Source organism: Bos indicus, chromosome 8 (assembly GCF_029378745.1).
Source record: "Bos indicus isolate NIAB-ARS_2022 breed Sahiwal x Tharparkar chromosome 8, NIAB-ARS_B.indTharparkar_mat_pri_1.0, whole genome shotgun sequence".
Taxonomy (NCBI): domain Eukaryota; kingdom Metazoa; phylum Chordata; class Mammalia; order Artiodactyla; family Bovidae; genus Bos; species Bos indicus.
In genome coordinates, this window is record NC_091767.1 from 69,915,350 (window position 1) to 69,940,984 (window position 25,635).

At 53.0% G+C, this 25,635-nt stretch overlaps 1 protein-coding gene across 8 annotated transcripts in view; it reads right to left on the minus strand.

The window, feature by feature from the left end:
* Positions 1–1,039: 1,039 nt before the first annotated feature.
* The window catches only part of PEBP4 (phosphatidylethanolamine binding protein 4), a 225,627-nt gene continuing 201,031 nt past the window's right edge, over positions 1,040–25,635 (minus strand). For 5 of the 8 annotated variants that reach the window (XM_070794911.1, XM_070794912.1, XM_070794908.1 and 2 more), the window contains 3 exons: positions 16,964–17,009; positions 14,598–14,711; positions 1,040–1,333 (listed from right to left, as the gene is read on the minus strand). In XM_070794911.1, coding sequence (XP_070651012.1) covers positions 1,179–1,333; positions 14,598–14,711; positions 16,964–17,009 — 315 coding nt within the window. In that variant the 3' untranslated portion in view covers positions 1,040–1,178. The remainder of the gene's footprint in view (positions 1,334–14,597; positions 14,712–16,963; positions 17,010–25,635) is intronic. The other 3 variants (XM_070794916.1, XM_070794914.1, XM_070794915.1) reach the window with 2 other exon arrangements.

Below are 25,635 nucleotides of genomic sequence, written 5' to 3' on the forward strand. Positions count from 1 at the left end.
TCTTGTTGAGAGGGTGGGGGGTTAGAGTCGGGGGTGGGGGAGTTGAGGAACCAGGGTTTAGCCTGTGAATGAGACCTTGGCACAGAGGTGCCTCCAAGGGATTTTGGGGTAGGAAAGCCAAGAGACTTTCAGAGGATATCCAGAGGCTGTCAAGAAGCCGAAAATCCTTCCTGTGCAGACCAAAGAGTTTCTTCACAGCTTTCTAAAAGCAGACATCAGATCATGCGCTTTCTCCCCTCCAATCTATTTGTCATTTCACGATTCCCCGTCACTTCCAGGGTACAATCCAAAATGTGAACATGACTGCAAGGCCTGACCTGTCCGGTCTTTGTCCATCTGTCCAGGTGGCCAAAGTTTTGGCTTTTCATTGCCCCATCAGCCACGGGAGCTGGGAGGTGCCATGTCTTCTCTCTGTCCCTGTCTCCACTCATAGTTAACCCCTACCCCACTTCTCAGCTGTGAAGTGAAACATGACTTCCTCAGGAAAGACAGGCGTTCCCAAGCCTTGACCACCCTCCACCCCCCATCACAAATCAGGTCCCCTCTACTCCCTCATGGCACTTGCCACATTTGCTGGAATTTGCCCGTGGTCATCTGATGGAGAAGTTTGCCCTCCCGTCCTGAACTGGAAGCGCCATGGAACAATCCTCATGTTGGGCCTGCCTTCGTCACATGTGGATCCCCAGCACCTTGGTCAGGCACACACCATGTGCCCACAGTGTTTGTTAAATGAGTGTTCAGAACTGGGAAGGGCCATGGTGATAAACCAACCACCCTTGTCCCTTCTTCCTCCTTCAATTTCGCAACTGAGGAAGTGGAATTTTACGGAGGGTAAGTGACTTGCTTAAGGTCACATGGTGCCTCAAGGACCATTCAGGGCTAGAAACTCCCACCTCCTGCCTGTCGCTCCATCCCACCCCACTCCCGACCAACCCCTTGCATTTTACAGGAGTGACCCCAGCCCCAGTGCTGGACATCGATGGATTTCCACCTCTTGGTTTTGGAAGGAGGACAGGTTTGGAAATAAAACATCCAACCATTAAGCCCTAGATGATTTTTTTTTTAATTTGGAAGAGAAAGGGGGTTCCATACCCAGAGAGGGGGAGTCCATACCCAAACCATGGGTGGTGCGCGCTGTGGACACACTGGCAGTGTGGAGCTTGAGGTCTGGCGGGCAGTTATTTCGGTTCAGGTTTGTCCGTGGTCTCATTGCTTACTACTCCCGGGTTCTGGCGACTTAGCCCATCCAGGTAATATTGGGTCATGAATTGGGTGCTGGCTTCAGGTTCGGTCAGGTGGAAGTGGCTCAGAAATTTGTCCATTTTCCAAGAGCCTGGAAGGACAAACAGACCACAGGGAGGTGATGAGACAGAACTGTGGACTTGAGAACTGGCAGGGGCCTGAGAGGGAGGCCGGCTCTGGGGAATAGAGATAGCAGGTGGTGACCCTGGCCCTTGGTCTGAAGGCAGGAGGTGTCTGGGGTGCCTGCTGGCTCCTGGCTGCAGGGGAAGCCCTGGACATCAGCAGCATCTGGAAAGGATACTTCCCAGAGGACAGTGGGGACCAAGAGTCTGGACTGAGTCAAGGATGGCCTTTAATCTCTTTCTTCAGGCCTTTATTTGGCACAACTCTGCCTTCCCATCGTGTGCAGAAAGGAAATGCCTGGTCAGGTGGGCTACCCACTTCTGCCTCCCACCCATCTTTTCCTGCAAGTTCCCCTGACCTCGTGACTGTGGTCTGAATGCTGCTTTTCTTCATACCTGGTCACCCCCGTTGCCAAGGCTAGGATTGGCAGAAATGTCTATGCCATTTCTTCCAATCTCTTCTCCAGATGCCAGCCCGGCCACCTCCTCCCCAGTCCCAAGAGACATCGTGCGACAGGGTTCCTTCCCCGGGGGTGACACAGATAAAAGGCAAGGCACATGGCCAGGCTGCTTCTCCTTGCCCTGAGGAACTAGATCCTGAAGGGGAGTGGAGAGTGGACGAGACATCCCAGCCTGGACCCTGGGGAAGTCCAGTGTGTGCCCAGGTCAGAGGGGACCTTCTCCAGGGGGAGAGAACACAGGGCTGTGGGGGGAAGGAGGTGCATCTTTTAGAGCAAGTGTGAACAGGCCTAGCAGCAGGGCAAGGAGGGCAAGGCCCCAGGCACAGGGGAGGGGCTTACGGAAGTGGTCAGCGGTATATTCCCATACTCTTGTTTCCCAAACCCCGGGCCTCAGGCACCCTTGGTGGATGGTTGCCAGATAAAATACAGGTTGCCCAGTTCTATTTGAATTTCAGAGGAACAACGAATCCTCTGTTAGTGCAAGTGCATCCCACATATTGTGTGGCCCAGACTTATACTAACAAATTATTCCTTGTTTATCTGAAACTCAAACTGAATTGAGCATCCTATAAGGACAGAGGAGCCTGGTGGGCTATAGTCCATACAGTTGCAGAGAGTTGGACATGACTGATCACACATTTACTTACCTATTTAATGTATTTATTGGGTTGCCCGAAAAGTTCGTTTTGGTTTTTCCATATGCTCATACAGAAAACCTGAACGAACTTTTCTGGCCAACCCAATATTTATTTATCCCTGCCCCCCTGCTTCTCCCCACCCCCTCTCCCACCCCCAATCTAGCAGCCTTTCCTGGCTAGAGGAATTACTGTAGGTAGACCCTGCCTGGAGCAGGGCTAGACAGTGGCTGATACAGCCTGAACCTGAACTAATAGAGACCTCTAACACACCAGGAGGATGAGTTGGGGGGCTGGCAGCCTAGAATTCCTCCCTGAGCCGCCCCTTCACCCACCTGTGGCCCTTCGACTGCATCCACCTCCATTTTCAGCAATGAAGAAAGCAAGTCCCCTCTCTCTGCCACCTGCCACCTGCCAGCTGTTGGCATTTCAAAGATGTTCTCAAGGATAAGACAATTTTTAATCCAAATAAAACAATGATTTGGAAATAATACCAATAACATGGGGACTTCCATGACAGTCCTGTAGCTAAGACTTGGCACTCTCAATGCTGGGGGCCTGGGTTCCATCCCTGGTCAGGGAACTAAGATCCCACATGTCGAAACTAAGACCTGGTGCAGCCAAGTAAAAAGTAATAGCAAGAACACCAATATAGTGCTTCCTATGTGCTAGGCACAATTCTAGGAACTCCACACATACTCATTTAATCCCCATGAGGAAAGAAAAGTAAAAGTGAAATTGAAAGTCGCTCAGTCGTATCTGACTCTTTGCAACACAGAATACTGGAATTCTCCAGGCCAGAATACTGGAATGGGTACCCTTTCCCTTCTCCAGGGGATCTTCCCAACCCAGGGATCGAACCCAGGTCTCCCTCATTGCAGGCAGATTCTTTGCCAGCTGAGCCACAAGGGAAGCTCAAGAAAACTGGAGTGGGTAGCCTATCACTTCTCCAGCGGTTCTTCCTGACCCAGGAATCAAACCAGGGTCTCCTACATTGCAGGTGGAGTCTTTACCAACTGAGCTATCAGGGAAGCCCCACAAGGGGAGAAGACTGTTTTTATTCTCAATGCACAGATGGGATAATGGGGTCATAGGACCAGATTTGGTGAAAAAGCTTTTAGGGGAATGGATGGGGGAAAGGAGGGCTTCCCTAGTGGCTTAGATGGTGAAGAATCAGCATGCCGATGCAGGAGACCTGGATTTAATTCCTGGGTCAGGAAGATCCCTTGGAGAAGGGAATGGCAACCCACTCCAGTATTCTTGCCTGGAGAATCCCATGGACAGAGGAGTCTGGTGGCCTACAGTCCACGGGTTTGCAAAGAGCTGGACATGACTGAGCGACTAACACACACACTTCAGGAGAAGGGCCACCATAGGTTCCCTCAAGTCTTATCTGGCTCTGTGTGCATTCAAACTGGGCCTTTGAGGGCTAGAAAACAGGTTTTCTAGTTTTCTAGTTTCAGGACTTCTTTTTGAGGGGGTCGGGCAGTGGCCTGAGATGAAGACCCACTGCTGGGGGTTGGGGGGAGGGGGTGGGGAGCTGCTTTCCACTAGGATGGGAGGGAGGGAGTGAGGAGAGAGCAGGTACTTGCCTGTCTGTGGCCTCTGCCCCGAGGGAGCTGGGCTGGCTGGAAAAGAACTGTAGTTATCACGACCCTGAGAAGGAGTGTATATGTACACGTACTATGTATGCGCCAGGGAAAGGGTCATGGGTGAACTGGTGTGTGGCTGGCACGGAGACAAGGGGACCTTCCCCACAGAGCACGGCAGGAAGGAAACCCGTGGCAGGGAAGGAATTGAAACTCATCACAAGATCAGGGCAAGTTGGCAGAAAGAAATCCCCCTGCTCCCAGGGAGACCTTGCTCAGCTCTCCCAGCAGTCTGCTCTCTTGATGGAGTTTGGGGCAGGGGTGCACCTTCCGGGTCCCATTGCTGATATCCCTGGGGTTCTCGGGTTTCTTGGGCAGCTTCTCAAACCAGGCGCATCCCTCGGCAGAGGCACCCAGTGCCGGGCTGCTAGCCTTGGTGGCCTCCTCCCCTGGCTTGGCTGTGACTCCTTACACCTCCGTTTCCTGCCACAGAAGGCGAGAGGAACTGACCCTGTGCAAGTTCTAGAAGGAAGAGGGGTGAGTCAGGCCCTCTGGGTTGTGTGAGGAGCTGGGAGGCTGTGGCTTCTGTGGTTGCTGCCCCGGAGGAAAGCCCCATCCTGCATGGTAGTAGCTCCGGAGGGCTGCCCTGCAGGGAGGGGCGGGCAGCCGGCTGGCTCAGGCCACGCCCCTTGTGCCCGGACCTACCCTGGACCAGCTCTGCCTGGGAAGCCCACAGGACTGGCCAGTGTACTTCTCAGGTCTCTGTGGCGCGAGGCCTCCGGCTGCAGGGAGAAAGGAGGAGGGCGGTTCCTGAACCAATGGCTGGAACACAGGGGTCCCTGGTCTCCTCAGGACGGGGCTGTGGCAGAGGGTGTGCAGGGTGGTCCCTGCACAACCCTAGGGAGTGCTGTTCTGATCCAGCACAACTACACACAGAGGCCGTTTGCTCACTTATTGGGTGGTGCTGACGGGAAAGATGTTAGCTATGAGATATGTTAAATGTTGGGCTTCCCTGGTGGCCCAGTAGTAAAGAATCTGCCTGCTGATGCAGGAGACCTAGGTTTGATCTCTGGGTTGGGAAGATCCCTTGAAGAAGGGAATGGCAATCCACTCCAGTATTCTTGTCTGGAGAATTCCATGGACAGAGGAGCCTGACAAGCTATAATATAGTCCATGGTTTGGAAAGAGTTGGACACAACTTTATCAACTTACCAACTCAACAATAATAGACCTTAGAGATGTTCCAGACCTGGGCTGGGAGGTGGGGAGCGGGGAGAGTTAGGTCATCTCATCTCAAGCCATGGGGAGGGGGTGTTCTGAGCCTCTCTACCAAACACTGGGAGGGGGTGAGTGACCCTTGTCTTCAACAATTGGGAGACAAGCTTCAGAGACTCATCCCATGAATTTGAGTCTTCGGAATGGCAAGGCTGGAATGTTTGGGAATGGCCCTGAGGCAGGTCTTAACTGTCCATCTCTCCACTCCCAGCTTTCCAGATCTGTGGGACTGGCTTACCACTCACTGCTTGGGAGTAGTTCAACACATGGAATGGACCCTCCCCCACCCCTGCCACCATCCAGCCTGTCAGGGTTTAAGAGGCACATGGTTCAGTGGTAAAGCATCTGCCTGCCAATGCAGGAGACCTGGGTTTGATCCCTGGGTTGGGAAGAACCCCTGGAGAAGAAAATGGCAACCCACTCCAGTTTTCTTGCCTGGGAAATCCCATGGACAGAGGAGCCTGGTGGGCTGCGATACATGGGTTACAAAGAGCTGTACAGGACTGAGAGGCTGAGCACTAATGCAAGAGACTGAGAAAGTAAAGCTACACTAGTTTAGTAACACCCACCCACCAGGATTTGGGAGAACTGGGTAGACAGCACCTGGGCCAGAATTCAGAAACTCTGAGCTGAAGGGAATCTCAGACCCTGGGATCCAGGCGCCCTCTAACACTGACAGCTGCTTCTGGGGGCTGCCAGGAGTGTGGAGGGTTACTTGATCCAGGCCCCACTCCTGCCCTTGACAACTTTATAACAGGATGATCAACACTATATTAGGGACTTCCCTGTTGGCCCAGCAGTTAGGAATCCACCTGCCAACGCAGGGGGACTCAGGTACCGTCCCTGGTCGGGGAACTAGGATCCCATGTGCGGAGGGGCGATAAGCCCGTGCCACAACTACTGAGCCCAGGTGCCACAAGTAGAGAAAGCCCACACGCCGCAGGAAGACTCAGCACAGCCAAAATTTAAAAGAAAGAAAAGAAACTGCTTTAAAAAATGAAACAAAACCAACCAAACAAAAAAAACCATTGGACTAATAACAAGCTAGGCCTTTGTGGGATGGCCTCTCCACTGCACAGTGTGCAGCCCCAGGAGACGAGTTCCCATCCCCCACAGTGGTCCTGGAGTTCTCCACCAGACTCACTCTTTAGACTTCCCTACAGCATGAAGCAGCGCTCCCTGTGTGTCCTTGCTCCCACCTGCCTTGTCATTTGGTCCTCAGTGGACCCTCAGGTGTTCCCCTCTCTCTGGGAAGGAAACACCCATTCAGATTGGCTGGGGAAAGGGACAGGGCTCTAAACCTTGGCATGGGCCCCCCTTAGCTTCTGCTGGGACTCATGACCTCGTGGTGCCTGGCTCAGAGATGCCCTGTCACCCCAGGCCGGTGAGCTGCGTTGAACTGAGGCAGCCACCCTATTCCCCAGCCTCTGGCTGCCCTCCCTCTGCTCAGGGACACAAGTGCTTTCCTGTCAGGGGACAGTGGCCCCGAAGGAAAGACAAAAATTGAACACCAGCCTAATAAGCGTCCCACTGAGTGCCCGGCTCAGGTCTGTAATTTGTCTGGCTCTGCGTGGGGCTGGCTGCCGTGAGGGGAGCGCTGATGCCTTTCTGATGAGATTAATGATGTCCTGGCGGTGGTGGGCGGGAGGCCTGAGCCTTTTATTTTTTTGTGCCGTTAAATGACATCCAGAGACTTCCACTTGGGAGCTGAAAAGCCCTCGTTCCATCACATCCAATTACTCCTGGAGAATATTTGCTGAGTAGCTGATCCTGCTGACTTGAGAGGCTCAGGGCAGAGGGGACCACTATGACTTTGGCGGGAGTGAGAGGGTGGGGATGTCAAGGGGGTTTTCCAAGGTAGAGAGGAGAACCCCCGAGAGCTGGCGAGCGGAAGTGTGATTCCTAATTACCCAGTAAGTGGATCACCGGGCTCCTCCCTCCATCGTGAATTTGGGGGTGGCAGGTAGGTGTGGGTAAGGGAATGAGAAGAGGGGAGACTCCAAATTGTCCACTGAGCCCCCAGTTATCAATTACAATACTTGGTAGTGGTGATGGACGGCTGACTGGAGTTCTGGGTGAAAGTTGGGGATTATCTGCGGTTTCCGGATGATCTGTTCAGTACAGCTTGGGATGGCTGGGCTTGACTGGGGTGTGTTCTGGAAGAGGGTGCCTGGGGCCTGTGGCGGTGGCAGGTGGTTCCGAGCCAGGGCGCCTGTCTGAGAGTTGCCCAGCATGGCCTCACCTGGGCCGCTGCCAGGCCCCCAGTCCTACCCGCTCTGCCAGGTGGGTGGGGCCCTTTGGAGGCAGAAGAGGGCTGCCTGACACAAGCCCACACAGTGACTCAGGGGCTGGGCCCCCGGGCTCCTGGGGCCTGGCCAGGTGAACCACCATGGGAGGTCATGGGGGGCGGGGAGGGGCTGTTTTGCAGTGGGTTGTGTGTGTTTGTGTCTGTCTGTGCATTTGGGCTGCTCTCCAGGCAGCACTCCCTTCGCTGCTACCTGGCTTGCACTAGGTCTCCCCTCGTTGCCACCAGGCCTGGTGGATCCCCTGCCAGCCTCGGGCCCTCACCATGGATGCTGCCTACTGTAGACGCTGCCTTTGTGCCCTTGGCCCTGGGCTTTCAAACATTTCCCCACAGTGCCCTTACCTCACTCACCCACAGAACTCCGCAGGCCTTCAGATGCCACAAGCAAGACTTAAACCCCACGGTGTGGCAAGTCTCTGCCCGTCCCTCCTCTCTGACCCCTGTGGGTGGGTGGCTTACCCAGAGGCGGCTCCATTCAGCAGCCTGTGGTGCTGGGGAGCAAGATTCTGGCTGTCTGGTCTGGAGCCCAGGGACCCTCTTCTGCTCCTCCCACCCTGTTCTGCAAGAAGTCTCCCTGCAGATCCCCCAGGCTTCCGTGGTCAGGCAGACCCAGCCTGGCATGGCCTGTTAGTCCCCATGGTGCCGCAGCACAATTCTGGGCCCGTGGTCTTGGAGAGGCTTGAGGAGCCAGCTGTGGCAGAGGGGATTCCCCAGCTCACCCTGAGGCATGTGAGGCCAGCTTGTGGCACCCCTGGGCAAGGTGCCTAAGGTGTGGCAGGGCACAGACCACAGCTCCTAGAGCTTAAGTCTCCACATGGTGCCGGGTTGCAGCCTTCCTCCAGAGGAGGGGTGTGTGGGGGCATCACCAAGACACCCAGGGCAATGGACGGCCTTGCTCCCTCTCAGACCCCACACTAGGGCCCAGAAGTCTGGTGGTCTGGGTCAGGGGAGATGGAATGTGGGTGAACTGTTGCCAAGACCCTTGGCCCAGAAAGCAGAAGAAAATGATCTTGCTATGAACTGCAGATTCTTAGTCAAGCAAGCCACTCACCATTCTGGGCCCTGATTTCCTCCTCTGCCCCGGGGTTGGTAGGGGGCATGTGGTTACTGTGCTGCCCACTCCACATGGTTGGGTGGTGGGGGAGGGGCAGGGCAGGCTGATAGAGAGGCTGGGACAGGGTGGGTGTGGGCACCGAAATGGTCATTTGTGGGCACAGTGCTCACAGAAGCAGCTGTCTTAGCAGATGTTAAAGGAAGTTGAACGTGAGGTGTGTTTGTGAACGTGGGGGTGTGAAAATGTGCAGATCCCTCTGTGTGTGTGTGTGTGTGTGAATGGTTATCTGTGGGTTTGTCTCCTATACAAACACACTCATTGATTCAAAGTTCACAGAGGGCTGCGCCCAGGGACAGGTGGCAAAAAGGGAATGTAGGACAGACCTGAGCTCTTTCTTCAAGGAAGAGACTAGAGAGTCTTGTGGTGGACATTGTTGCTGTTCAGTTGCTCAGTCGTGTCTGACTTTTTGTTGCAGACCCCATGGACTGCAGCACACCAGGCCTCCCTGTTCTCCACTATCTTCTGGAGTTTACTCAAATTCATGCCCATTGACTTGGTGATGCCATCCAGTCATCTCATCCTCAGTTGCCCCCTTCTCCTTTTGCCTTCAATCTTTCCTAGCATCGGGGTTTTTTTCCAATGAGTCAGCTCTTTGCATCAGGTGGCCCAAGTATTGGAGCTTCAGCAACAGTCCTTCCAATGAATATTCAGGTTGACTTCCTTTATTATTGACTTGTTTGATCTTTGCAGTCCAAGGGGCTCTTAAGAGTGGTGGATGTGGGAGCCGGCAAGAGGAAAATGTAAAAAATACAGAAGAGAGAAAAGCAGGTGACTGAGGACATAAAACTAGGTGTTTTGTGCACATGTGAGCGTGCAGTAGGAGCAGGAGAGGGCAGGGGAGGCACTGACAGGGGTGGACTTCTCACTGACTGAGAGAAGATGGGCCCTTGGGGGGACTTAGAGAAGTGCCATGGACTGGTGTCCTGAAAGTTTAAAGGCAGTCCTGCTGTGGGGGAAGGGGGAAACGTTCTGCCCAGATTGGCAGGCAGAGGCAAATCCATTGCTGGGTGAGCTGGTGGGCAGGTGGACATGAATGAAGAAGCAGGGGTTAAAGGGTGTTCTGGCAGCGTGTGTGGTATCGAGTGTGGGCCCTCTGCAGACAAGGCCCCTCAAAGCATTTGGTTGGTTCCTCTAGTATCTGGAAGTCTAGGGCCAAATCCAAGGCTGCCATGAAGACCATGTGCAGAGAAACCATCATGAAACCCAGATGAACCCAGAGACCGGATTCTAGGCTTTGGGTGAAGAGGATGGGGAGGGGCGGGGGTTGGAGATTAGACCTGGGGGAGGGGAGCTAAACTGGGAAGCCAAGGGGGCAAGTCCTGTGTCTTATAGACCCAAGATAAGGCCAGTTCCAAATCTGAAAAGGTGAGGTGTGGCCTTTGGGACAAATGTCAGTGAAACTGGGTCAGCCCTTGTCAGAGGGCACCAGTTCAGGCTCTATCAGCCTCAGCATTCTCCTCCATTTAGGGTGTGGTCACATGGCAACCCACTCCAGTATTCTTGCCTTGAGAACCCGTGGATGGAGGAGGCTGGCGGGCTACATCTATGGGGTCGTAAAAATGTCAGACATGACTTAGCGAATGAACAACAACAACAACATCATTAAGCGATGTGACTGTCTCCCTCCACTCTCTCTGTGAGCTCCTAGTGTCTGCAGAGATTCGCCAGGTTACTCCACACATCCGCAGCAGCAGGGATGTACTTCTGTATCCACGGCACCCAGAATGGGGCCTCAAACACACTTGACACCAAGCGTCACCTGAATGGATGCAGAAGGCACTGCTGAATCATGATGTGGAAAGTGGCACAGGGAGGAGAGAGCTGTGGAAAGGCAGGACTTCACCGACTAGAAGTGAGGTGGGCCCAGATCCTCTTCCAGCAGTGGTCCCGGTGGCCCTGGATCTGATAAAAGGCCTCTGCCCAGAAGCCCACAGGACTGGCGGTGGCGGGAGTCGCACCCAGATTTGTGTGGTGAAACTGGCAGGTGGGAGAGTTCCATGAACCAGAAGCAAATCTGTTGAGGGTCATTCTGGGGTAGACCAGCTAGACTAACTCCTTATCTTGATAATGGAGATACTGAGGCCCAGGGAGGTGAGGTGGTTTGTCCAGGGTCGGACAGTGAGCATTTGGATGTTGAGATCTCCCATCTGTTGACCCCTCGTATGTCATCCTGGAGTCACAGGACAAAGAGGAATCCTGGAGAGGGTTGGGCCCCTGACCCTGAACAATGCCACCTCCCCCATCAATCCTGACCCCCAAAACAGTCATATAAGTTCATGGAGAATAATCTCATGCTTCATTCTCATTGAATCTTGTCATTCACAGCTAAGTTCCAGCATAAGGAGCAACCCCAAAGGACTGAGTCAAGTTAACCATCTTCCGTGGATACCCTTCTACATGGGCTCTTGCATACTGACCTCTCCCCTCCAGCCTCTGGATGCTGTTCCTGTCAGTTCATCCAGGGGTCACTTGGCCAGGGTTGGCTATGGCACACATACCCTGGGACTCCCCACCTCCCTCCATGGAAAGAAAACTAGATCAAAGTAAGCCCCAGGGCCTGTGCTCATGGGCAAGGCCTCTTGTCCTGGACTCCTGAGGGCTGGTCCAGCTTGAGTGCCCAGAGACCCTCTGGCACTGTGCGAATGTTAGAGACTGCCTGGCCTTGGGAAATGCACACAAGCAGCTTCTGCTTTTGCAGTCAGCCCTGGGCTCATCCATGCCACACACCCCTAGGCCCCCAATGGCCTCCTGTCCTCTCATTCTAGTCTGTGCTGCCCACCACTCTGGTGCAGTTTTCTCTAAAGAGTGGCTTTTGTGTGTTACTCTTCACATGGGCAATCTCCAGTAGTTCTCTAGGGCCCCCACCAAAGTCATGCCTGTGCTGGGCTTTGGAGAACCTCCATGACCTCCCACTTTCTCCTTTCATCACCATCACAGGGGGCCTCCTCACTTTTTATATCTTTTTAAAAAATTTATTTATTTATTTTTGGCTGTGCTGGGTCTTTGTTGCAGCTCAGGCTTTTCTCTAGTTGTGGGGAGTGGACTTCTCACTGTGGTGGCTCTTCTTGCTGTGGAGTACAATAAGATCCAGCATCTTGTTGCTCTAGGGCACACGGGCTTCAGTAGTTGTGGCTCCTGGGTTAGTTGTTCCATGGTATGTGGGATATTCCCGGACCAGGGATCAAACCTGTGTCCGTGCTGGCAGGCGGGTTCCCAACCACTGGACCACCAGGGAAGCCCTTCTCACTTTTAAAAATAAGCTTTGCCTCTGCAGTTTCCCCAGTCCAGAGCACCCTTTCCCTCTTCACTCAAGGATTCGAATCTCTTCCTTCTCCAGGGCCAGCCTACACTCGGCCTCCTCCAAGTGGCCTCAGGACACTGTGGATCTGAAGATCCAACTCTTTGTTTTCTAGAGGAGGAAATCACGGCCCAGAGACATTAGCTGACCTGCTGAGACGTCAAATCACTAGGTAGACTAGAAATCAATGTTTCCTCACCCTGCAGTAAAATACTTTTCACTCTTCCCAGCTGAAGAAGGTGTGTCATCCTGGAGGGAAAGGGAACCTGGAAAGGGACAGGACTGTCCCTAAGTCCACTGGAGCTCCCGTTGTCCTTCCAGCCAGAAACACACAATTAAGTGCTTAATTATACACTGCTCTGCATTGTTATTTGAGTGTTTCCAAAGGAGATTGTAAGCCCCTTGAGGGCAGGGATCTTTCCCTGTGCCCTGGATCATGTTCCCTCCAAAGACCTTAGCACGGGGCACATGGAAGACATCACACCATGGGACTAGAACCTGGAAACTTTCATCTGCCAGAATAATTTTACCGTCTCCATTGCTGGCAGCAAACAAAACAGCATATGGTAGCCAAAGGGACTCTGCCCAGCGGCAAGTCCGGTTCCAAAGTTTTCACAGAGATGGAAGGAGGGTTTTGCTGGGAGTGCACAAAAAACCGTGGCTTTGGCAAAGATCCAAAGGGGACGAATAATGAGTTTCAGGCCCAATGGGCTTGCAGTTTCATTGCCTGCTGCTGCAGTCATAGGAAAGGCACCGATGGCTCTGGAGGACAAGCTGTGCAAGGGGTGGCAGAGGTCTTTGGTGCGCGCACCTGTCCTCCTCCTTCGCCCCTTTCGCAGCTCCTCTGGGCATCGCCTAATGTTTCTCCCGGCTCCATCCCTCTCTCACCCTGGAAGAGTACTTGGTCCGCTGGAGGCCCCTTCAGGGGACTGTCTGAGCGTTATCCTGTCCAGGGCACTGGCATTGAGGCCCTGATGTTTAATGTGGACCTCAAAGGCACTGTGTTCCTTTATTCGACTCCCATGTCGCATAAACATTGTAGGCTGAGGTGCTGGTTTCCAGCCCCCCTGGAAAATCGCAGTACCAGGATTGGTGGAAGGGGCTTCGTGATGAGACAGGGACCTAGGGAACTGGAGAAACTGGTCTTGGTCTGGACAAGAAACATTTTTATTTCCCTTCTCTCTTTGTAGCCAAACTTGAAACCATGTCTCTGGCAAAGCTGTTTGAATAGATTTACAGATTGGTGAGGCGCTCGGGGCATCTGGGGAAGGTTCACCGGTAGAAAGGTTGTACCAGCTCCACTTCCAGGGCGGCCTGGAGCCACCTGTGATTGGTGGACCCTGCTCGGCACATCTGAAGGGCTCCACACTCCCCTCCTCTCCTCTGAGGCCCGAGGCAGACTTGTGACAATACCTTCTCTGGCTTCCCAGTGGGTGGAGGTTGGTTAGGATCACTGGGTGAGAGGAAATGGCTGATGACGCCCACCCACCCCCTCACCCTCTGTCAGCCTGGGGGATGTGCCCTTTGTCCTCCCAAGTTGGCATTCGTGCATTCCACATTCTCTTCCCTTCCCTAAAACGGGGTGTGAGACATACAGCGCACAGGGATCACATTATTTCCCACATTCATGAAGAGAAATCTTAGGTTCAGAGAGGGTGGCGTGGCCCTCACAGGGTCAGGTGAGTCACCTGTGACATCGCATCTCAGTAGCCAAGTGTCCCCAGCTCCTTCAGGGCCTCAGCTCTGGTGGTAGGAGGACCAAGGCCATGCAGGCTGGGTTAACCACTGGGGTGCTGCGGGTTCTGGGTCCTCTGGAGAGTGCTGGGAGGGCTGCTCAGAGAAGCCAAAGAGGGGGCATGGCCAGGGATGTCTCTGTCCCACCACTGAGATGGCACAGAGCAATTAAGGACCGATGAAGACAGACCGGCAGGATGGCATTCCAGGGCCCTCTCGCCCAGATCAGACTCAATTACTGGGTACAATTATATGCAGAAGTGCTGTGGGGTAGCTGCCTGCACATGCCATTTGAAGCTACTGGAGGAGATGCTTCTTTCTCTGACTCTAGTTACCCACTTTGGGACCCTGCCTTATAGACCCAACTACCCAACTAAAGCCTCCATCAGGGATGATGGAACTGGCTTCTAGGGGGAGACCATGTCTGATGTCAACATCTCTTTTGGGACATTCATCCCGGTTTATTCTCAAGAGACACCACACCCTTTGACTCTGGCCTCCAAGGCTCATGGACTTCCCTGGTGGCTCAGATGGTAAAGAATCTGCCTGCAAGTCAGGAGACCCGGGTTTGATCCCTGGGTCAGGAAGATCCCTTGGAGAAGGGAATGGCAACCCACTCCAGTATTCTTGCCTGGAGAATCCCATGGACAGAGGAGACTAGCAGGCTATAGTTCATGGAGTTGCAAAGAGTCAGACATGATTAAGCGACTAACACTCTAAGGCTCATGGGTAGAGTTAAGGTCCCAACTTGCCCACAAATACTCGAACCATTCACTTCCACCCCAGAATTCACCCCAGTTTTGAATAATGGGAAGGTCTTACCTCGAGTTTTGTTTTCTTTGGGAGAGAGAGAGATGGTCCTTCCTTCCTGAAGATAGACAAAGAACTGGTAGCGATGTAAGCCACTGTGTGCTGGTGGGGAGGGAGGATGGTAGGCTATGGGAAGAAAAAGGAGAGAGGGTAGGCTCCATGTGCCCCAGTACACAGGGGCTCCTGGCTGCTCTGGGAAGGGGGCAAAGAGTCAGTCTTGGTCCTTTTCATGGTCCTCGCTGACTCTCCTGGGGTCCCAGCTGTGTGTGTGTGGGTGGGGGGAGGTCCACATACTGCAGACCTTCAGGCTTTATCTTGGGCAGAATCTCATCTTCAGTCACTTCATTTAAGAAGCGCTTTGTTTGGGGTGGTGGGGGGAGGAGGAGGTGTGGGCAGGTTGAAGGTCTTGGGTGCTGGCTGGACTCTTGGGCCTTTCCGGACCAGTGGGTCTTGGTGTTGTCTCCTTTCCGCTTTGGTCTATCCTGATGGATTTCCTGCCTCAAGAGAAACCCCATCTTCCTCTGCGAGTGTGTTTGGCAGGGGATTTTTATTTATTTTCTCAGCATTTCCTTATGAACTCAATCCCCAAAGAAGCAAATTTCTTGGCTGGATCCGGAGGATCTGGAAGTGGTTACGGGGGTGGGTGGGACTCGGTTCAAAGGTTTGATCATGGAAGCTGTAGGATCTGGGTGCTTGGGGCACCGGGAGCTGACTCAGTCTCTTCCGGAGGAGAGTGCCCATCTCCCCTCCTTTTGCTCTTTGTGCGGGAGGCACTGTTTGTTGAGGGGGAGATGTGGAGTGGGGACATCTCTCATCCTTCCCCTAAGTTTATGCAGGGCCTCGGGGTTTTGCGGGTCAGACTCCTGCAGACTGTTCCAGCTGGGCCTCCTTCCAAGAGTGTGGTGCCTCTTTCCCACCCCTCTGCTCCCTTCATCTTTCTTTCCAAGGAACCAAGCATCTTCTGAGGGGTGGGTGGGGATGGAGTGTTTGCAAGGATGCTGCTAGTGGGATGGAGCATTGACATATGATGGCCACTTCCCTCTCCTGATTGTCAGTTAGATGAGAATCACTTGCTTCTCAGAGCGGTGGAAGCTTTCCTCCTGGTGCACTTCCGGCCTCTGGCATGCTCGCAGCCAGGGGAATTCCTGACTATTCATTCCTCCCTGGGTTTTTACATTGCAGAGCAGATGTGTGTGTGTGTGTGTGTGTGAACCCAGGGTCTGCCAGAAGTCATGTGAGTTGTGTGAACCAGGGTCTACACTGGGGTGGGTGTGGGTTTTGCAGGAACTGGTGCATGTGTGCCCAGGCTATTTTGGAGGGGCTCTGCAGTGTGTGCGTGTGGGTAAATTGACGCTTTTTTTTATACAAATACTGCTGTCCAGTGATGGATCTCAGTGGTTCTGTGCAGCTGGGAATTTGTCCTAGGGGGAGATGGAGATGGAAGCTCTTCTCACTAGGGTGTTCCTGAAGAAACTCTCCCTCCAAAAGTAGAGCTGAGAGGCACGAGGAGGAAGACAATGGGACACATTTGTTGAGCTGCATCTTGGGGCCAGGCCCCAGCTAGGTGCTTTCCCATGTCACTAGTCACAAGTGTTAGTCGCTCAGTTGTGTCCGACTCTGTGACCCCGTGGACTGTTAGCCTGCCAGGTTCCTCTCTGTCCATGGGATTCTCCAGTCAGGGATACTAGAGTGGGTTGTCGCATCCCCGGAATCCTCATCACGACTCGGGAAGGCGGGTATTATGGCTATTATCTAGATGAGGAAACTGGGGCTCTGAGTTGACAGTCAGTGGTGGAGCTGGGCTTTGTATCCAGGCCTGGCTGGTGCCCGAGTCTGTGTTGCTTCACCAAACCATGAAACTCAGTTGTTTTTTTTCTTGCTCAACCCTTTGCCAGGGGCCAGCTCATCCTTGGAGCAATTGCTTCAAGCTGAGTGGTGGGCCTGCTCTTGCTGGCGGATCCCAGAGGGAAGGGAGGAGGGGAGCTGGTGGTGAGGATGGGGGTGGGAAGAAGAGGGGATTGGAGAAAAGGGAGGTCCATGCAGCTGCATAGTAGGGCTGGGAGAGAGCAGGGAGGGGACCAAGCCCATTTTGGGGGGCAGTTCTGGTTCCGGGTTCTGTCTCAGAAAAGCCCTGTAAGTTAATGTAGGCTCCATCTCTTACTGGTTGTGTGACATGGGACAGGTGGGTCTATGCCTCAGTTTCCTCCTCTTTATAAAAGAGATGTTGATGGCAGTGACCTTAAAGGACAGTTGTGAAGATTAAATCAGAACGTCCAAGTGAACTCGGGGATCAGTGCTTCCCACACCGTGAAGCTGTATTGCTATGATGCTTGTCATTGCCCTGGCTGGGGGGAGGGGCCCTGGAGGGTGTCACTCACGCGATAACTCCTGGCCCTGAATCTTCCCTATCTTCATGTCGGAGCCCTGAAAATAAGAGATAGGCACGGGCAACGGTTACTCCCAGGGCAGCGGAAGACCACACCATCCACTCAGTCCCAGTAGGCTCTGCTGAGTTCTGTCTTTCTCTCTGAGAGAGCAGGATGGGAAAGGAGGAAGCGGTCTGACTGTCCTGGGGGATGCTGCTAGGACAGGCTGTGGGGTTTAGAATGGTGCCTCAGGGGGTCTGGGAGAGAGGACAGATACAGACATTGTTGGGGATGACCTGCTGGCAAGGCACGGACCCCCTGGTCTATGGAGAGCCTGAGAGGATCCTTCCGGAAGAGACATCCCCCCCTCACCCTCCGTGCTCCTAGGCTGAGCCCAGGATGCGCCTCTAGGTCTGTGGGTCCTGTTAAATCTAGTGCCTGGGCTGACCATGCTCACTGCTTGCCCATCCTCTCAGGCTGTCTTTGGGACCTTCAGAATACTCTGCCAACGGCTGCCTGAGCAGCTAGCAGGGCAAGGGAGGGCCAGAGGAGGCTGGACCACCTGATTCTGAGGCTCGAGGGGACTCAGTCCACCATGCTGGGTGGCTGGGACAGCCTCAGTTTTCCCCCTTCCCTTGCTCCCTTTCCCTTCCCCCTCCCATCCACTCAGTGTCTGTGAGATAATGAGGTGATCCTGGGGGCGGGTGCTAATTACTGTTTGTGCAGGGCCGGGAGATGCTCAGATGAAAGGTGCTGGAGCGGGCCCCTGGGTCTGTGCCATGGCTCAGGGCCCCGGGCCATGCCAGAGAGTCCTGCGGCCCCTAGGTGTGGGGTTTTATAGCCTTAATGATGGTGATTAGTGTGGCTCTTCGCTGGTTCTGCCAACACCTAACTGTGCCCTGGCCACCTTTCCACCCAGCCCTGCTGGTGCGGCCCCTGCTCCTTACCCGTGAGAGGAGGTAGGGGTGGGGTGGGGCAGGGGAGCATGCGATATTTCTCCTCAGGTCTCTGCAGAGCTTCTCAGAGTCTGAGTGACCCAAACCCCAGTGTGGTTTCCTTTTTACAAAAACGCAAGCCCCGTTCCATTCCAGACCCCCCATCCCCTTCCTGTTCTCCCCTTTAGGCTGCAGTTTGTCCAAGTTTGTGCCAGAATATCCCTCTCCCTCCCCTCCCCCTGCTCCTCCGTGTCCAGCTAGGTCACCTGTGGTGGGAAGAAGGGGCAGGAGACTGCAGAAGGATGGAGCCCCGCTTTGAGCCCCACTCCCACTGTTTCCTGCATGTCTTTTGATGTCCTTGCCCTCAGCCTCACCCCATCTTGTTTGCTCAGTAACACCCAGGTAGCCTTCTAATTCAGCCCCTCAGATGGACCTGAGCTCTGCTTACCCCCTCTCCCCCAGGATCAGGCCAGGCCTTATCTAGGGCTGGCTTGAGACCCTGGTGTGGCCAGCAGCTGAGGTGCTGGGGTGGCAGGATGTGTGGGGGAAATGGAGGCCCCTCTCCTGGATACTCTTCTCTCTCCCAGGAGAGGCGGGGAGGACCTGAGGCCTTCCAGTCGCTTTCTCCGAATAGCTCCCTGGCCTCTCTAGCAGGACTGAAAGGTGGGTGCTGAGGCCAGGGAAGCCCAGCCCAGCCTGGCCTCCCCCTCGTTCCCAGCCTCCCCCTCATTCCTTCCCAAGTCAGCCCGGCCAGTGGTTTGTTTAAACAAAACAATAGCAACCTAGGCCGGCTGTTTCTTTTCAATTCCCCACAGGCTTGGGTCCCACCCAGAGTGATAAACAGGCCTCTCTCCTGGTGCAAACACAGAGAAGGGGCGAGGGCGCGGTAGGCCCTGGGCCTGTAGGGTCAGAGCAGTGTGGAAAGTCTGATCGTAGCCTCCATGAGGGTGGGGAGGCTCTCCGTCCCCTCCCTTTCACTCTGGGGAGTCTTTTTCTCCTTGGCCGGGGCTGGTTTGGCAAGGACACATGCAAACCCTTAGTAACACTGGCGGCCCTTCCTGCCCGCCTTCCCCTGCCCACTGCCCCCGAGATCGGCTGAGGCAGCTGCCAGGGGGCGTGAGCAGATGGTACTGATGGCCTGGAGAGCCTAGAGGGTCTCTCGGGACCCTGTCCTTGGACAGATACTAATCCTTGTTGGCAGGAAAAGCACCATGGAAAGTTCTGAGAAAAGACCAGGCAGCAGAAGGGTCCCTGAATGTGGTCAGCTCTGTTGGTGTTTACTCAAGTTGGGTTGGGAATTGGCTAAGCTCCCCTTTGGCCATCAACCGTCCTCAGGGGCTTAACGTTTCTACCACAGAACTAACACCTGGTGGGGGCCTTAGCAAACCAAATCCAAGGGTGAGCAAGTTGAGTCCCCAAAAGAGCTCAGACAACACGTCCAGCACCACGCGAGTGGTGAGTGAGCGAATGCCAAAGGTTCTAGGAGGAGGGGGCCTCAGACCCTTTGACCTTGGACCCACAGTACTTCTTCTAAGACACTGTGACAATCCCTTTCCTTCTCTAGGAGGTGTTTTTTGGGAAAAGTGAAAGACTTAGTTGCTCAGTCATGTCTGACTCTTTGCGACCCTGTGGACTTTAGCCCGCCAGACTCCTCTGACTATGGGATTCTCCAGGCAAGGATGCTGGAGTGGGTAGCCATTTCCTTCTTTAGGGGATCTTCCCAACCTAGAGATTGAACCCAGGTCTCCTGCAATGTAGGCAGATTCTTCACCATCTGAGCCACCCACCGTTATGTATTAATTTTTCTTGGCAGTACCCTGTGGCATGCAGGATCCTTGTTCCCTGACCAGGGATTGAACATGCACCCCTTGCATTGGAAGCATGGAGTCTTAACCACTGGACCACCAGGGAAGTCCCAGGAAGACCATTATTAATGTATACAGGTATTATCCAGCTAATGGAGGACAGGGAAGCCTGGCGTGCTGCAGTCCGTGGGGTTGCAAAGAATCGGACTTGACTGAGTGATTGAACAACATTACCTGGAGGACTGGGGCTCCTGTGGCAATGATTACGCACCCCCTCAACACCACCCCCATCCCATGTGAAAACATGAACTCTCCTAAAGCATCATCATGGCTTACAGTGTCGCACATCACCTTAGAAAGCAGGAAAGTCACCTTAGACAGCTGGAAAGCTTTGGAGATGGAGGAGATTCGGGGGAATTTTGAAGAGAAGAGGGAAATCTATTATTCAGAGGAGACGGGGTTGAGGGAAGTACCCTGAGAGTGGCAACAAGCTCAGCATTTGAGGACCAGACCCCACACCTGTCGAGTCAGCAGAGAAGAGCTTTGGCAGGAGAGCCTCAGGAGGGGAGGGCTTCCTTTCTTTCCCTACTACCCCCTTCTCGGCCCCCAGGCGTGCTGCTCCTCTTTAAGACTGGCACAGACAAAACTTCCTTTCCCTAACTATAGCTAAGACAGGTGGACATTTTCAAAAGAAACTTGTCTGAATGCAGATTCTTAAAAAGGAAATAATGACAGAAATTACACACAGCATGAAAATAGTTGGATTGCTAATCCTCAAGAACACTGAGAAGTCCGGGATGGGTTTTCTGGGATTTCAGTATGGGAGCACCGGAGGTGTTTTGTCAGTGCGCTTGGGAGGATGTTCTGGGCCCTTCGAAGTCACAGGGACCCAGTGGCCTTGGGACAGCAACTCCTTTCCTCATCAGCATCCTCTGGAAATGCGGAACCCAACACTCAACATCCTCTTAGCAGCGGGAGGGGAGCAAGAGGTGGGAAATTGCTGAGTTGGACCCTTAAATGCTCGGGATATAAGATAGTCTCCCCTCTTTTTAGATTCTGGTGCTTGATGTGTGCATATGTACATCCATGTGTGTGTAAATGTGCATGCGTGTGCATGAAGGGTGTGTACAGAGCTAGGTGGCACACAAACTAACACATACTATTCTATCACAGAGAAGAAGCTCAACTCTGTGGACCCTATGGAGGAATGTCCTGGTTTATAGAACATGAGACTTTCCTTCCAGCTCTCTCCCACCTCAGAACCCATCGTGTCTTGTTGAGCTAGTTTGAAACTGACATGTGAGATGTTTAAGAAGAGCTGAGGCTCGATGGGGAGTTGCAGGAACCTCATTTCATGGACCAGGGTGATGCAGGCTGTCTCAGCCAGGGTTGTTCTGACTGGAGCTTGTCTCAGGGCAAGTAAAGAACACAGTGCTGGGCTTTCCTGGTGGCTCAGAGGTAAAGAATCCACCTTGCAAATGCAGGAGACACAGGTTCGATCCCTGATACAGGAAGATCCCACATGCCATGGAGCAACTAAGCCTGTGCACCACAACTGCTGAGCCTGTGCTCTAGAGCCGGGGAGCCACAATTACTGAGCCCATGTGCCCTAGAGCCCGTGCTCTGCAACAAGAGAAGCCTCTGGAGCGAGAAGCCCGAGTACCGCAACTACAGAGTAGCCCCTACTCGCCACAACTAGAGAAAAGCCTGAGAGGCAACGAAGACCCAGCACAGCCTAAATAAATAAAATTATTAAAAACAAAACAAAACAAAACAAAACACAGTGCTGGAAGCTGACAGCTGCCCCCCCATCCCATCTTACATTTGTAACGAGCTTTTAGTATTTATTCTCGAGGGTACTGTCCAATCAATGGATCTGACAGCAGCTCTTGTATGGGAAGGGCAGAGATTGGTCTCCCCATTTGACTGGAGAGAAACCCAGAGGAGCTTCAGCTTCTCAAGGGCAGGGGCTGTATCCTTTCTATCTTTGTAGCTCTCAAGATACTTGGCACACAGGAGGGGTCTTAGATGTTCTCAGTGCCCTGGCCCATTCCCTGGCTCACTGGCTCCACCTTCAACCTATTTCTCCTGGTCCCAGGGCCAGCACCAGCCTCCAGAGCTTGCTTCACCCCCAGCCCCCATGCATCAGGGCAGATGTGCTGGGGTGTTAAACTTCCCTGGCAATAGCTCTTAACCAATGACTGATGGGAATTGGTGTATAAGTGCTCCAGGAATCCACAGTGGAACTTGCATGCTCACGCACCTTCCTTTTCCTGTCTTACCCACTGCCTAACTGAGTGCTCTCTTGTGTCCCCAGCAAAATAAACTGCTTGTGTTAAAATACTTGTCTCAGGCTCTGCTTCTGGGGGACCCCCAAGCAAAGACAGCTTTAAGGGTCCAATAGACATTTGGAGATGAATGAAGGCTTTGTCTTTCAGAGGTGGCTGATTTTGTTTACTTATTTTTGGCGGTGTCGAGTCTTAGTTGTGGTATATGGGCTTCTCTCTGGTTGTGGAGTGCCATCTCAGTAGCTGTGGCATGCAGGCTTAGTTGCCCGGTGGCATGTGGGATCTTAGTTCCCTGACCAGGAATTGAACCTTCATCCCTTGCATTGAAAGGCAGAGTCTTAACCACTGGACCACCAGGGAAGTCCCTTGGTCCTAGCCTCTCCTGATGAGACCACACTGCTACTGTCTGGACCTGGGTCCTTCTGCCTTCCCAGGCCAGGCCCCAGAGTTCCCTGACAGAATTGGTCCCTGATATACTGTGTATGTGCTAAGTCACTTTAGTCATGTCTGACTCTTGCGTCCCCATGGACTGTAGCCCGCCAGGCTCCTCTGTCCATGGGATTTCCCAGGTAAGAATACTGAAGTGGGTTGCCATGTCCTCCTACAGGGGATTTTCCCAATGCAGGGATGGGACCCTGAAATATGAAACCCTTGGAAAGCCACAAACAGGTGAGCAATCTAGATGAAAGTCACCTCAGTCCTTTATTTCTTGTCCCCTTGGGTACAGCCGGAGAGCTACATTCCCTGAGAATGGAGGGTCCAGAGATGCCCCCTCCCCCAGCCGGGGGAGCCCCTTAGCTAAGGGCTCTGTGAGGCATGGTGGCCAGATTTGGGTAGTGAGATCTGGAGGGCGGGGCAGGGGTCTGGTTCAGCGCTGCTCTCAGGAGGGAAGCTGGTCCCACTTCCTCACTTCCCTTCAATGACCTCCAGGCAACCGCCCACCCAACTGGGCATCCATGGAGGTCCCAGGTACTTGGGCTTGCTGAACCCCTGAGCAGAGGACCCGCGGCACCTTTCTGAGAAGATGATTTAGTCTCTTCACCCACCTCTTCCCATCAGGGCGGGAGGATGCACTTCTCCCACCTGGCTTCAAACCTCTGTCACAGTGGGAAGTTTTACTTTGTGATCTCTGGGTCGGAGGGTGGGGTGCCCATCGAGAGAGTCCTGAACTTGAAAGGTGAGGTATAGAAGGGTGTCATGCAAATAAGGGAGAGCAGAGGGAGAAATGAGCAAAACAGAGCACTTGTAGGGGCGGTGGGGTGGCGGAGCGGGGAATGGAAAAGAAGGGAAAATAGGACAGAGTTCTAGGCTCTGACACTGGCATTGAATGAGATGCTCCTTGCTGTCTGCACAACTGCCTGCAAGTTGCCAAGTGGCAAAGGATCTAAGAAAAGGCACAAGATTAGAAAGTACTACCCAGCAATCTATGGATTCTGCAGTTCACAAGGGGTAAGTGAGTGGTAGGCATTGACAGCTCCTGGTATCTGAAGTCCCCCAGGGCTGCGGCTGCCAGGCCTCCTAACACCCACCTGGAGAGGACCCAGCCAGGGAGACTGTGCCTGCTCCAAGGGGAAGCCTGCGATCCATTAATCCTGTGGCCTGCTTTTTGCCCTGGGGCTGGGAAAACGGGCTGGCCATTGAGGCGGGTGGAATGGAATCCGTGGGAAGTGGTAAGAAGGAAGCACAGACCTGAGCCCTCCAGGGAGCTGAGTGCTTACAGACTCGAGGGTGTAGGATGGCCAATTTTTCTTTGCACCAGTTTCCCTCAAGAAGTGTTAGCATCAAGGACCTGATAGACTTCCTCTGGCATCTTCAAGGATAGGGCGGTTGCATGGCGAATTTCATCATTAGAAAATGCCCACGGATGGCCAGCAAATTCTGGTATATCACACCAACTGGCAACAGGACCCTTGGGTTTTGATTCCTAGTTTGGCTTCAAATCTGGAGTCAGTTACTTTCCTGCATCTCCAGATGCCAAAATGGGTTGGGGCGAGGTGGGGTGTAGCTGGTGTGCTTCTTGGAGTAAGCAGTTACCGGGATGGGAGGGACATCATCTCTCTCCACGTCTTTGGGTTAAGAGGCAAGATTTCCCAAGGCCTGGGTCAAGGTTGCTTGTGTCTAACAAGTTGTGTCTAACAGGTTGTCCAAGTTTTTTGTTCCAGGTCACGTGGAGGTGCATGTGGTTCCCAAAGAAGCCACACTGTCTTGCACCTGTGTGTATGTGACAGTATTGAGCATAGCGTTGGCCCAAGGGATGCTGGCTGGGGAGATGGGTAGACTCAATGAATGAGAAGTCCTGTGAAATAGGAATTAAGACACATTTTATGGTATTGAGGAATACATGATCTAGTTGGGCAGACATACTGTCAAAGAAATAATTGTATTATACATCTAAATAATTGCAGTCTATAGGAAATCCTGGAGGAGGATAGAAGAAGGAAATTGCAACTGCTTGGGGTTAGTGATCAGGGAAAGCTATTGAAAGGAGGCTGTACTCCACCTGGGCTTTGAAGGGTGTGTAGGAGTTTTCCTATTTTCTAGTGGACTGGATAGGGGAAGGAAGGGGCATTTTAAGTTGAGGAAGTTGCATAAGCAAGGTATAAATATGTAAACAAGGCATGGAAAGAACAGGTGGGTCAGGAAGAAGCTCAAGTTAAGGCTTGAAATGTAGGCTGGGGTTAAGCTTCAGTGTCTGGTAATGCTTCTGATATCTGAGAATCAAAGCCATCAACAACCCAAACTTTGTATCCACAGACCCCGGCAAGACTTTTTCTGTTTTCCACATACTCAGCAACTGTGTCCCAGGAGCCTCACTGAAGTGGGCTGGTCAGCTGCCTCTCTGGTCAAGAAAGAATCTGGGTGGGACTAGGCTTTGGGACATGGCCCACATGGCAGGTCAGATCTGGATGGAGCTGAACCCTGTGACCATGGCCTCACTCACAGCAGGTGAGTATGGGACCCTCGAACTCCAGCCCATCCCCATTGCAGACTGTTAGTTTTTCAGTTTTAGGTCATGAAAGTACAGTATGTTCATTACAGAAAAAATTTCAGACTCAGGAGAAAAAAAAAAAAAAAAACTAGAGAGAGAAAGAATCCCCGGGATTACTCTGCATAGAGATAATGGCCCTGAGAACATCAGGGCTCCCTTCTTTGCATTTGGGTCCCAAAGCTTCTTGTTACACAAGTGTCAGCTTCGAGCTTGTTATCCCTTCTGGGGTCGGCATTGGCTGGATGCCCATCTCCTTGGGGAAACTTTCCCTAGTTGCTCTGAGTCTCTGAAGCTCAGAGACTGATTTGGACCTCAGGAGATAGTGGACTGCCCCCCTCTTTGACCCTGGTCTGCTACAGGTTACCCATTCTCTGGATGTAGCATCAAGGTAGGGTTAGGAGGAGAGTGGGAAGGAAAAAAGGAGTAAAGAACTCAATGTAGGGTCTCATTAAACCTGTCCCAATTAGAAACAGTCAAGAAATATTAAGATAGATTGAGAGCAAATATCATGAGGTGATAGCTAAATATAATTATTATGCATCATTGTCAGCTTAGGCTAAAGACTGCCATTTCCAGACACACGGAACAAACACAGAAGCTTTCGGTACCAACAACAGGTTGCCAGAATGCTTCATTTATTTGAACTCATGTAGGGAATTGGGTATTT